At 38.0% G+C, this 14,320-nt stretch overlaps 1 protein-coding gene across 2 annotated transcripts in view; it reads left to right on the top strand.

Moving 5' to 3' along the window:
• Positions 1–14,320, top strand: part of trappc9 (trafficking protein particle complex subunit 9) — a 210,273-nt gene that overhangs the window by 60,861 nt on the left and 135,092 nt on the right. For both annotated transcript variants that reach the window (XM_084423000.1, XM_084422999.1), the window contains 3 exons: positions 3,235–3,320; positions 11,623–11,749; positions 12,322–12,454. In XM_084423000.1, the coding sequence (XP_084279126.1) occupies positions 3,235–3,320; positions 11,623–11,749; positions 12,322–12,454 (346 nt within the window). The remainder of the gene's footprint in view (positions 1–3,234; positions 3,321–11,622; positions 11,750–12,321; positions 12,455–14,320) is intronic.

Raw genomic sequence — 14,320 nt, 5'->3', positions numbered from 1 at the left:
CATCAAACGTAATGGATTGCTTAGAGCGTACATGCTATATGGATAATGTTAAAAATGAAAATGGTCATCATTTACTCCATTAAATGATGTCATCATTTAGGATTGTCGGGCTCCACACTGGTAGGGCTGCTTTTCACAATTCAGTAAATTCCTGATGAATAAAATCAAGAACTTTTTAATTGTTGGATATCTTGTTTCATTCAGCGATGCGTCTCATAACAGAGTTCATTTGTGTTCTGAAGATGTTTTTCCATGCAGAACTCTCCATCATCATGACTTGGTGGTGTTTTAGGTGGTTGCTAGGGCGTTGCTAGGTGAATTGCAATGTTGTTTCTTACTGGCTTAAGCCACCCAATAAGTCTCTACGATGTTCTATTATTATTATTATTAATTTATTTTTAAATATAAAATCCCTTTTTTTTCCCTTTTTTTTTTAATGTAATTGTTGTTTTGTATATTTTGATTTATTTATACACTACCGTTCAAAAGTTTGGGGTCAGTATTCATTATTATTATTTATTTTTTTAAAGAAAGTCATACTTCTATTTAGCAATGATGCATTAAATTGATTAAAAAAAGTGACATTAAAGACATTTCTAAGATTTCTATTTTTTTTTTTTTGAATTTTTTTTTTTTAAATCTTATTGTTTGTTTTTTTGTTTTGTGTGCTTGACCAGCGTATGGCCCCCCTGCAAATTGACCAGAACGAAGCCCATTGGGCTGACTTATTAAAGTGTTTTTTTTATCATGAATGTTGAGCTCAGCTGTTTTAGTTTTTAATTGATAAATAAAATTATAGACTGTGGTATTGTCTCTGCTTGTCCTTTTCATTTATTTGAAAGCCTGTTATTGAGGAGGCTTGAAAATTTGGTGTCTTATTAGTGAGCTGATACCCTCATTCGGTCACAAGTGGAATTTTATCCACAAAAATATGAAGCAGCACAACTGTTTTCAACATTGATAATAATAATAAATGTTTCTTGTGCAGCAAATCATTGATTTCTGAATGATCATGTGACACTGAAGATAATATGAATAAGAATAAATGACATTTTAAATATATTAAAATAGAAAACAGTTCTTTTAAATTGCAATTATATTTAATATCACTTTTTTTTTTTTTGGTGAGCGTCATAAAGTCCAAATATTTTTTACGCGTGTGTGTGTGTGTTTGTATAAATATATGCATCTCTCTCTCATCCATCTCTGTTCCACTCCTTTTCCATGTATGTTTCATGCATAGTTGGAGCGTATATAATGTCTCATAAAGCCTCAGGTCAGTGTCTCCTTAAGATCCTCCTGTGAAGAGAGAGTAACTGAGATTTGTCCCGCTGTTGATTGAACTGAACATGAGCCAAAACATCAATTTTCCTTTTTAGTTTATTTAACCAAGGTCGAACAAGCTATAATGTGAATATTAACCAACAGTGAGAAACTATTTAGCCTTTTCGTTTCTCGTCACATTACAGAGATGAAATCTTACAGAGATTGCTGTTTCATACTGACTTAAAGCTGTGGATGTTGGACTCGACAGGTGGATTTGTCTCTCTCTCATTGCTTTGGCTTCGTTCACATCCTCACAGCTTCTGGTCTCCATAAGACACCCATAACGCTCCGCATCTGCTTCACAGCAGTTCACAGGGCCTTTCTGTGCCATCCAACTCAAATCAAATGCTTAATCCGCCCCATGGGCTTCTTCCTTAAGTAGGATATTATATTTAATTGGCCTGGCCTGGCCTGTCCTGTCCCCTTCTCATCATTTCAGAGGTCTGTGCTGTCTTCTGATGCATTCATCTTAAGGAAAACCATCTCCCACACGGGCTTCCCAGCATCTAAAGAAGCTCCTTTTTCAACCTTGCTTTAATTTCCCTCAGGAGTGAAGCCTGGCGTCAATTGAGTGTTTGCCCAACAGTTCGTTCACACTGGATTTATGCGCCCGTTTGGAATGGATTATTAGATTCCTGATGGAAGTGCAAACATACAGGATGACTTGAGTTTGGGGAGACTTTGAATGACTATTTGCCCTGAGTTATTGCGTTATTTTATAACAAAGGGGTACCCTTTTTTTTTTTTTTTACGCACTGATGATATTTATTTTTGAATATATATATATTTATTTAGAAACTAATTTGTAAAAGTATTTATTTATAAATGTTTTTTAATTATTTAATTATTTTTATTTAATTATTCATATTTATTTTCTTAAATTTATTTGTTTAATTAACTAATTGTATTAATTTTTACTTTTATTTACATATTTAATTTAAGTTTATTTTAAATATTCATCACAATTTATCTTTCTTCTCACACAATTTAAACTCAAATTAGTATTTCATGTCTAGTACTTACTTATTCAGTAGCTATAAAAATCTGGATCTGTAATAATCTGTAATTACCCTATCTTTTTGTGCAATTACCATGTGATTGTACATTATCCCTTGTGTAGTTATTTTTCATTCAGCCTCAAAATGATTTGAACTGTCTATCTATTATGCCTCCTTTTATTAATGTAATGTGTGCAGTTTGAAACTCTCCAGCCTGTTGGGCTTTTTTTTTAAGGTGTGAATTTTCAGATTGGAATTCATGAGAGATGTCAACAATAACAAAATTGCAGAGGCAACCGACAAGAATAGAGACTGTTGGTTTTCATTCTTTGAAAATAATGAATGCGTTCTAAACTCCATATGGCCTTCAGCGGCGGATGATTATTAGTGTGAGACGGAGCTCTGGTTAATTTGAGCGTGAAATCTGCGAGCATACTGTAGATAATACAGTGAATAAATCTCCTCCCGAGGGAACCAGGGGCCATTGTTTGGAAAAGCTTAATCAGTATAAGACTCCGTCTCTGGATTAATGGAAAAGCTCACAGTGAAATGTGGTCTGCTAACTTTCAGTTCTGAAGGATTTATGCAAAAACAGAGAGCAAAATTCAAGTGTATGATTCCCGTAGTTTATACCTTGAATGCAGATTGATAAAAGCATCTGCCAAGTGCATAAATGTAAATGTCATATCAGGTCATCTTATTGCACCCTCAAGTGAAATTAAATATTTACAATCGCCGCTGGATATTCAGTTTGGCCAGATTTATAGAGCAGTTCATGCAAACGTATTGATCAGGCCTGTCAACATCAATGAATCTTCTAATGTTTAGACGCTAACTGTTTTTCTGTCTTTATGCATTGATATAGCATGCAGCTTTTCATAAATGTTTTTGTGTGTGTGTTGTGTTGCAGACTTCCAGTGGGTTCAGGGCGACGTGTGTGAGGTGCAGTTAATGGTCTATAATCCGATGCCATTTGAGCTGCGTGTCGAGAACATGGTAAGATCATCCATCCATCCATCCATCCATCCATCCATCCATCCACCCACCCACCCACCCACCTACCCATCCATCCACCGACCCACACATCCATCCACCCACCCACCCACCTACCCATCCATCCACCGACCCACCCACCCATCCACCCACCCACCCACCCATCCATCCACCCACCCACCCATCCATCCACCCACCCATCCATCCACCCACCCATCCATCCATCCATCCATCCACCCACCCATCCACCCACCCACCTACCCATCCATCCACCGACCCACCCATCCATCCACCCACCTACCCATCCATCCACCCACCCATCCATCCACCCACCCACCCATCCACCCACCCACCCATCCATCCATCCACCCACCCACCCATCCATCCATCCACCCACCCACCCATCCATCCATCCACCCACCCATCCATCCATCCACCCACCCATCCACCCATCCATCCACCCACCCACCCACCCATCCATCCATCCATCCACCCACCCACCCACCCATCCATCCAGCCACCCATCCACCCACCCATCCATCCATCCATCCACCCACCCACCTACCCATCCATCCACCGACCCACCCACCCGTCCATCCATCCACCCAACCATCCATCCATCCACCCATCCATCCATCCATCCACCCACCCATCCATCCATCTAAAGTGTGAAACAGAATTCATCCGTTTAGACAAAAAAACTAAGTGTTTTATATTGTTTTTTATTTTACTATTTTAAATATATTTAAATAAAAAAAATTGTAATTGAAAATGAAAATGAGAGAAAGGTAATAAAGGAGAAAAGGAGTCCCTTATACACACTCTCTTCTTCGTCTTCGCATGGAAAAGACATTTAGCTTGCTAAGTGCATGTGCTCTTTAGTTTAATTGCTTTTGTAAAGATTCAGAAAACCTGTGGTTGACATTCTAATGTCCTAATCACGGTAGAAAACACGATTTTACATCATCACTGTCAGAGAAAATGCAGATTTTATTTGTGAATATTTATTTTTGAAGTGTATAAAAATGGAAAAAATCGTGCAGGAAAGGTGTTTTTTGACAAGGCTGTGGTTTGGGGACATGATGTTTTCATTGTGTTTGCAAATGTCATTGCCAAAAATCTTTTGTGTTTTCCACTCTACATATTATCTGCACTTTAGAGTTAAAGCTGAAACGAGATGGTGCTGCGCATTGGTGGCTCGAGGGCCATTTTGGTCACTGAGACCTGATCATAATGACAGGGGAATAGAGACAGAATCACACTGAAGACATTAAGACAGGTTGTGTGAACGTGGGAGAGGGGTTACGGTGTCTTCCTGACATTATAATGGGCCACTCATAGAAGACCCAATTACCAGAATCCAGCCATGTGGAGATGTTCCTAAGAAACCAAGGTGATTGTGTATCAAATGTTGCTCTCCAAGTTCTGTCTGCTCTCTAGACAACTGCCTTTTAAGAGGCGGCTCACGGAGAACGCATTCTTGTGCTCCATCGGAGATATTTTTTTAGGCCATAATAAGACATCTTTGTATGTTAATTTATTTTAATTTTGTTTTTAATTTTTGTTTGTATTTATTTTATATGGTTTTACTGTAGTTATTTTTATGAAATATTCTATTTTTTTATGTTATTCAAATGTTTTATTTTAACCTTCACCCTTCCCTCGCATCCTGTAACAAATCCCTCCCTCACGACGGGTCAAAATGACATGAATCCCTAAAATTATACTTCTTTTTTTTTGTCCAGCAAGCTTATATCATTTCATTTTTATAATGTTTTTTTTTTCTTTTGGGAGATTTTTTTATTATTGTTTTATTTTATGTACCTTTAAATTTCTAGAGTTTATCAATAAATAATATAATTTAATCACATTCTTCACATACTTTCAAATTAAATTCAAAATATCTCTCCAATACATGCAATAACCAGCTCAAATCAGCTCAAAATATCTCACATTGGGTCAATTTGGATGTCTATGCTGACCTCTTTTGGCAAAAAAATTATGTAACGTGATATTTCATGACTCTTCATGAGTTCATGATTTTCTATGTATACTGAAGCATTCCTCGCATTCCTCGCATTCCATTCATTCCTAAGGGAGTCAAATTGACCCGCAAGGGAAGGATTTGTTCCTCTTTTCTTTTTTTTACTCCTCGAATCCAGTAAAAAAAAAGAAAAAAAAAGTGTGTGTTCATGGTTCAAGTGCGACAAAAGTCCTTAGGCCTTGGACCACTCTGATGAACACTCAATTTTTTCTTTTCTTTTTTATAAATTGGTTTCGGGTCAAAATGACCCGAGGAGAGGATGAATTACATAGCTTGCTGCAATGCATTCTTAGGATTTTTGCTAAATTTCACACCTGTGATGCCTAACACAGCGTTAGGTAGGCAGCTCACCGAGGCTGGGAACAGAGCTATATTTGTATTCCCCAAAGGAACTGAATACCCACTTTTCTCAAGGGCACAATAGTGATAGTTCTGTGATTGTAGTGACTGTTGGATTAAATCCACTGTCTTTATGTTAGCAGCCCAGATCCATAACCATTAGACCATAGACACCCCACAGACTCAGGGCACAGGTGTGCACTCCAGCTAGAGGTTAAACGCCAGTCCAAAGGTTTTTTATGTCCTTTCCCACCAGGCGTAGACTTTAGTATAGATGTGTGAAAAGAAAAATGGCTCTGTAGGTGAGTTGTGTTGTTCCATACATGCCCAGATCTGCCCCCAGATGGAACCAGCATGATGCCCTATAAAACTCACAGCCAGTGTCAGATGGCACCACGGATGGTGCCAGTATGAACCAGTGTGACCTTACTGCTGACCTTACAGCGGCCGCACAGCATTAATTCAGTGTACCACAATGCTGTCTGTTCTTTCAGCATCTTACTAGTTACTGTCTGTAAAACCTCATAACTCCACACTGCTCAGTCTTAAATGAAGGGCCGCACACATTTTGGACCGTCTCTGCTTGTTTGCAAAGCAAAGGTAAATAAAGAACTGGTTCTTTGACTGCATTTTCTTTACTCGGGAAACAATGCTGTTTTGTGTATTTGTGGAGTGGAGAAGAGAGTCTTAGTCTAGCGTTTGTTATTGAGTTATAGCCAATACGATCTTTAATAGCTTTTGCGTAGCACTTCATCTTTTATACCATGAGATTTTGGCCAAATTACAGGAAAAAATAAATACTGACATACCCACATACTGAAGCTACAATAAACTTTATAGCCTGTACGTTGAATGTGGCCGTTTTAATGACGGACAAAACAATGTTGTTCACACATTAATGTTGTTAAAGCCACACTGTGTAATTTTTTAAGTTGATTATTAGCAAAAAACACTTTGTTCTTTCAAAATTATATGTTCTCATTAAGGCGAGACACGGCAGGCAAAAACATCTTTCTTTTTTTTACTGGTCAATTTTGAGATTTTGGGATATTTGTCTTCAATAACATGTCTTCTTTCAGACTTGTGGTGAAAAAAAAGTCCGAAATACACATTTAGGTCTTTATTTTATTACACTGTCTGTTTGCGTCTGTAGATTTCTCATAAATTCAACAAAAGTTTGCGTTCTTAATCAACATACTTCTCCGCGATCGCTGCCGGCAGCCTGTCATCACAAGCACCGTTAGGAAGCTCTCTCTCCTGTACAATCCTGTCGGATCCAAATATGGTCATTTTCCTTTTTATCAGCAACCAACCGTGAAAGTAAAAGGACTGAATGCGCAATCTCATTGGCTGATGATAAATCTTTAAAGCCCGTTTTCTCAAAATGACTTTTCTCTCATACTCCAAGTCCGAAATCTTCACTTCAGTAGCACCTATATACACCAAACTTTCCAGACTTGTACCTAGTTATATTATGAAGACATTTACAGAAGGATTTGTAAATATATTATTCCTAGCCTGATTTATATAACATTTTATTCCAAAAAACATGGCGAAAATCTTTTTTTTTAAGGCTATTGACAGTATTTTCTGATTTACAGGATAACAAAAGTAGATATCCATAAATCCCTCTGTAATTTTTTCCCCATCTAATATGTGAACACAATGAAAAAATCATTTTTAACCTGGCTTTATCCAATACACAGATTTCGTATTTTAAAATATATGCAAATTAGTGTATATTTAATTAGATATTTATACATTAAATTACAGAAAACTTGTAATACATTTTTTTCTCATCTTAATGTAGGTAATGTTTTTAACTTTCCTGAAAAAATAAATAAAAAAAAAATATATATATATATACACACATATACATATATACATTACATATATTAGATTATTATTTTTTTTTATCTTTGTTACTACTAGGCCTAAGGTGTTTCATTTTTAATTCATTTATTTTATAATTTTGTAATTTAATTTATTTATATAGGCATTAAAAACTGTTTTGCTACATATAAAATATTAATTGCAAATGTCTTCAGTTCATGAAACTGCTTTGAAAATATTTCTCGACTCTGCTCTCGGTTTAATTAAGTGTATGATTATGGTACGGTGCTTTTGAAAATGGGTTGTATAATTTTTGTCAGGTGGAACAGGGGAAAAAAGACACACAAAGAGCATATATTTCCACGGGGTCTTTGTAGCAGCTGAAGAAAGTCTGCCGTTAGACATCCTGGCCGGAAAAGAACAGATCGTTAGCATTAGTTGTCAAGCTAATTAACCTTTTCAGGAAGGAAATGCAAATGAGTTATTTCAAAATACGGCTTATACAATAGCGAATCCCTCCATATAATATGAGCCGCAGGTTTTACATAGTAAACTGTTTCACAGGTTAAGCACTTACAACTGGCCTTCAGAGCTGAACATGTCATTGTAGCCTATGGCTAATTAAGGTTTGACTACTTAAAAGCAGATATCTTTAATTGCATTATTATGCGTCTTCATCACGAAGCTGCTCAACTGTTCAGAGTTTGAATGAGTGAGACATCTTTGAGTCTTTTGAGTCTCCTTCATTCACGTTCTAGACAGTGGAGTTGTTAAAGTTGCTGTAAGTGATTTCATGTGTTTTACTAACTTCTGCCTGACTTTGATTTTACTGACAGACTTTGAATTAGACGGCACAATGGGTCTCATTCATGAAACACGAGCAGAACGAATTTTTGTGTAAATCGTGTGTAAAGTGGTTCTGGCGTAAATGTTCGGATTCATTAAAATGTTCGTATTTTCCAAATGTTAGTTGGTACGAAAGAAATCTACACCTGCTCCCAGTAAATAGTGCGTTTAACATCCGAACGTTTTGCTCATTAATAAGGCTGCATTTTAATTCACCTTAATCGGGTACATATTTTACACAGCATTTTTGAAAAAAGATTATATATAGTAATTACATAGTAATAGCATCTGCAAACGGAACACAAGTCCGCAAGTCACAAGTGTTGCAGTCAAGCTTCATGTCGAACCATTTTCTTTTCACTTCTGGGACTGTTCGATTAACAGATGAAACTCTGCATCTGTAATATGCTGCCAAGCTTCCTTTTTTTTAGGACCTGATACGCCACTATGTACGCTTGAAAATAAAATGTGGCGTTTTGAATGAGCTTCTGATAATAAAACTTCAATTTCTGCATCTGAGAAATTTCTCTTTTTCATTCGCTTTTGAGAAGACATGTTGAAATCCTTCGTTTGGTGTCATAATATGATGCCCATATATAGTTGTCAGTCGGATTTAATGGGCGGGATTTATGGTAATTGAGAGAATGAGCGTGCACGCGCGTCCCATTTATGACTGATTGGAATTCATTAACACACACACACGTTTCACTATCACATCTGACGTTTACGGAGTATTTGTGAATCAGGAGAAGAGTTTTCGGGAAGGTCTCTTTACGCGCAAATCACTCACATATTTACTCGTATATTTACGAATGTTTCATGAATGAGACCCTATCTCTTCAACCTCGCCAAATGCTCTGTGTTTTGATTGACTTAAAAGCATGGGTTGCTCTCCCGGCTCTTTTTGAGATTTTCATAGCATCTAGTGCAGAGATGTTTATGATTTCTCAGAACATATATACTGTATCAGTGGGCCTGTTTACACCTGGTCAGTTCATGTGTTTTCTCTGATCGGATATAGCCTGGAAATCCAGACCTAAATCTGAAAGTTTAATGGTCTGGCGTCGACTAATGAAACTCGGCCAGCTCGAGGGGCGGCACCAAGCATGCATTTGAAAATCTCACTGCACGCAATTGGATAACACTACGACCAATCACAACAAGCCCCACGCTTAGCTACCAGCGGAGATAACTGGTAGATTAGACTCTTGCCGTGTCCAGTCGGCAAAACAGCAAAAACGTCCTTCTTGCAAAGGAACAATTCGAGCGCCGTCTTCTGTTCCTCTTTTAGATAAAAAGCCAGGTCAAACTCGTTCATTGTAGCGGCCAAAGCCGTTTCAAACAACTGGTGTTCATCCATAGCCATCTTGCAATGTTTACTAATGACTTCGACGTCACAGCGCTGTCGTCATCTGTTTAGCTCGCCTCTGCCCCGCCTATATCAGATAACCCGATGTGATTGGTGCAGCTCGGATACAAGGGCATATTTAATGAGCATCATTACTCGACCCCAGAGTAAACTCGCTGAGCAAATTCAACTTGTGCTCTCGCGAGAACTCTGGATTTCCAGGGTAGATTGGATAGCTATCCAAACGTAAAAAGGCCAGATTTAAATCCAGAAATGTAAACCACTTCAGGAGGTGGTCTGAGACACATTTCAGATGAAACTGTGCAAGTGTAAATGCATCTGGTTGTTGAAAACCACATAGCCTATGTACATTTTATTCCTCCCAAAATGTTAAAAAATAAACACATAAGAGCGTGTTATAGGCTATTTGACATGATATGACAGCGCTACTTAAACATGCATCTCCGCAGATGAGTAGCTGAGTATCTCTTCAGAAAGCGCAAACTGCAGCAAATGAAACTGAAGTGGAAACTCGCAGACGCTCAAAACACAATCATCTCCATTAATAGTAATGAGACTCAATGATTTTACCAGTGCTGGCGCTGCTCTCTCTCCTATTGCACTCTTTGATCTGGAAATTAGCTGATGATAAATAAAATGCTGCATCTTTTTTTTTTTTTTTGCATTAAATATTTAGTTCGACTCTCTAATATGTTGGGTGTGAAATGTAATTCCAAATTGCTTGACTGAAATGGATTCACTTTAAAGTTCTCTTTGGATAGATGGAAACGTTTCATGTCACAGAGACGTTGGACACTGAGCGGACCGAATATAAGGAGAAATGGAAAATCCTCTTCCTGTTGAGTTCTGAGTTTAATGGGTTCATTCAGGCTAATATGATAAAAACCCCATAAAGCACATTTGATGGAGTCTTGAGTGGTGTCTCGTGTATGAATAGAAAGCGGGAAAACTCCTCGGAGAGCAGCTTGACTTCTGGAGGTGTAGTAATAGTCGGCCCTCACCTCCACGACGGAGGAGTAAACGGCTGGTTTTCAATCTGTCTCTGTCTCTCGCTCTCATCTGCCGCTGTGATTCTGGGAACGCTGGTTCCTTTCTTTGTAGTTCTGTGAACAGGAGCAATTTTCTCCATGGGTAATGGGGAGAGCATGCTGGGAGTGATTTCATCTCCTCCATATCAGATTGATATCAGGATGATTGATTATATGATGTTTGGAGAAAAAAAAGAAAAGAAAAAACTGTCACTTATGTGTTTTTCATTTATCTATTTCTGTCTTTTCATTCTGCATTTGTGTCTTATCTCTTTATTCTAGTGTTATTATCTTTAACGCAAAGACAAAAGCTAGAGTAAAAAAAAAGCGTAAAACAGTAAGACCGTGTGTTTTCTGCCACAAAATGCCCCCCCCCCCCCCCCCCCCAAAAAAGGCTATTGTGCTTATTTTAGTTGTGCTTTTTTGCTGTATTTGGTAAATATGTGTTTTCAGTTGAAGTTGAAGGGTTTAATTGCTGCCTTGTGAAATTTCCATGTGCCGTTTATGTTAATCATCCCCTTTTTGTGGATTGAATGATTTTTCCTTTTAGTGAGGAAACCATAAGTCAAGAGAGAGAACATATTAAAATCTATATTCCTCAGGTGCTCAGCAGCAATACATTAATATTTACACAATCTACTGAGCTAAGAAAGAATATAATACAGGCTTTTTTTATCACATTGTTAGTATTTATTTAGTAGTATTTATTTATTCATTTGTCATCTATCTATCAATCAATCAATCAATCAATCAATCAATCAATCAATCAATCAATCAATCAATCTTACCACTATATATTTCCCAATGTGTATTGAGCACTATATCCTCTGTGATTGTGTTCCTCAGGGTCTGTTGACATCAGGTGTAGATTTTGAGTCTCTTCCCGCCGCTCTGTCTTTGCCAGCGGAGTCTGGCCTGTATCCGGTGACTCTGGTCGGAGTTCCACGCACCGCAGGCAACATCACCGTCAACGGTGAGTTTTACAACGCCTCTAATCAGAATTGAAGTTGAATATTCAGTGTGGAAATAATGCTTTTTATCAATTGGGAATTGATTGGCTCGTGAATATGTAATCCGGTTTTTTTTGGTTATAGTATAATGGGCAGGGAATATTATTGAGTACATTAAGTAAATATTGAAGTAGGTAAATGGGGTTGGTTTTGAATTCATCAGTATTCTAGTGTTTCAAAATCAATGGACCAGTGAAGTAAAAAAAAAAAAAAAGGAAAAAAATGAGACATTAGTTTTACTGAACATTTATTCAGGTTCATAATGGTGTAATAATGCAGAAATCAAGTCTGCCTCAAACTGAAAACCAAGTAAAGTGTTTCTCTGCTTGAATAAACCAGCTAAATATCTTCTCATTAAAATAGGATAAACTCATTGATCCCTGTTATGGTCATTCCAGCATTTCTTAATGTCTACAAATCATGAGCGTGTTTCGGAAGACTTTAATGAGCTGTAATTGCCTCCAGATCGTTACTGCGGCCTGTTGTTATGCAAGATTTTTAAATATGATTTTGACTAATATAGTTTGTTGTGCAGGGTACCACACGTCGGTGTTCGGGGTGAGCAGTGACTGTCTTCTGGAGGGTCTGGTGGGGGTGAAGAGCAGCGGCTGTATGGTGGAGGTGGTGCCGTCACTCCCACGACTGCAGCTCTGCACGTCCTTACCGAGGTTCAGGCGCTTTTCTTCTTAAAAATATACAATAATTATAAGGCGATTTAATTATATCACATTCTCTTATGATAATATTTCAGTTGCTGTAGCCTGCTTGCAAAACACAGGTTTTATAGAGATGTCACTTTGCTCAGTGCTGTCAAATATCAGAGGAAGCGTTCAGGTGGTTATTCTCAGCCTCAGACAGCATGCCCGATTGCTCATGGAAAGCCCACGGACCGCCTGATGCATATTGAGCACAGAAATAAAGTGCTGGCAGGAAATCTGTTGTGATTGGCTGGCTGCTGTTGGCAGGTTTTGGGAGTCAGGATTGCAGCGGTTTTTATCAGCCCACCAGATGACAAAGTTTTGCCGCAAAATTCATGCCGTTGATTCTTTGAAACATATATTATTGGCCGAAAAAGAATATTAAGGTGATTGTTTGAATAAGATGCCACACTATTTAATGCTAGTAGGAATCAGCATTTATATACATACAGTACTGTGCAAAAGTCCCCCCCCACCCCCCCCCCAAAAGTAAGTCAGTTATTTATATCATTTTCTGTAGTGTGTTAGTTTACAGATTACATTTCCAAACATTCTTTTTGCCATTAATTGTAATAATCCAGTGAGATTTCTGTATGCACAAGGAGTCTGACAACAGCCAGGATGATCTGATCTCACCATCATCGAGTCCGTCTGTGATTACATGAAGAAACAGAAAAAACTGAGACAGACTAAATCCAGAAGAACTGCGGGAACGTCTCCGAGATGCTTGAAGAAACCTTCCTGCAAAGCTACCTGGAAAACTATGCGCAAGTGTACCTGGACAAAAGCCGTTTTAAACGCAAAGGGTCGTTACACCATATATTGATTTGAATTAGTTGATAGAAGTTAAATCATAAATAAATTCCATTTGTGATTTTATTTTTGAAAGCATTCTCACTTTACAGCATTTTAACACAAGTGCCAGTACTTTTCACAGTACTGTAGCTTTGCAGGAAGGTTTCTTCAAGCATCGCAGTTCTTCTGGATTTAGTCTGTCTCAGTTTTTTCAGTTTCTTCATGTAATCACAGACGGACTCGATGATGGTGAGATCAGATCATACCGGCTGTTGTCAGACTCCTTGTGCATACACAAATCTCACTGGATTATTACAATTAATGGGAAAAAGAATGTTTGGAAATGTAAACTGATATTTCCTACTGACACACTACAGCAAAAGATATAAATAACTGACTTAAAACCATTTTTTGGGGGGGACGGGGGGTGGGGGATATTAACACGCCTAAGACTTTTGCACAGTACTGTATATATAATATAATACATTTTTGTCCTCTGGCACCAGTGCCAACACCTTAAAGTGATAGTGCACACCAAGAATTTTTGGGTGAACTATCCCTTTAAGAAAAGACAGGCTTGACATAGCAGTTGGGATTAGGCATTAGGTAGTTCTAGTGAGAAGGAGGAAAGAGAGTAAAAATGATGCGGAACACTCTGTGTGTGTGTGTGTGTGTGTGTGTGTGTGTGTGTGTGTGTGTGTGTGTGTGTGTGTGTGTGTGTGTGTGTGTGTGTGTGTCTGTGTGTGTGTGTGTGTGTGTGTCTGTGTGTCTGTGTGTGTGTGTCTGTGTGTCTGTGTTTGAGGCGAGCAGGGGATTCTCGATTCTCAAAACCTGCAGGCAATGATGTTTTTCTTTTAATCAACTGGTGTTCTGGGGTTTGTTGGTGGATGTATGAAGTCAGTCCTCCTCAAGTTCTTACATGTGTACAGTAGAGGATACACAGGTGGAGTTCAGTCTGTTCCTCAGAAAACTGTAGTGTTAACTTCAGAAGACTTTGAAAATAGCTACTTTTACACTGCTTTATGCTGTTTTTTTTATTTA

The sequence above is a fragment of the Rutilus rutilus genome (assembly GCF_951802725.1).
Source record: "Rutilus rutilus genome assembly, chromosome: 11".
Taxonomy (NCBI): domain Eukaryota; kingdom Metazoa; phylum Chordata; class Actinopteri; order Cypriniformes; family Leuciscidae; genus Rutilus; species Rutilus rutilus.
This window is presented reverse-complemented; position numbering and strand designations above follow the sequence as displayed.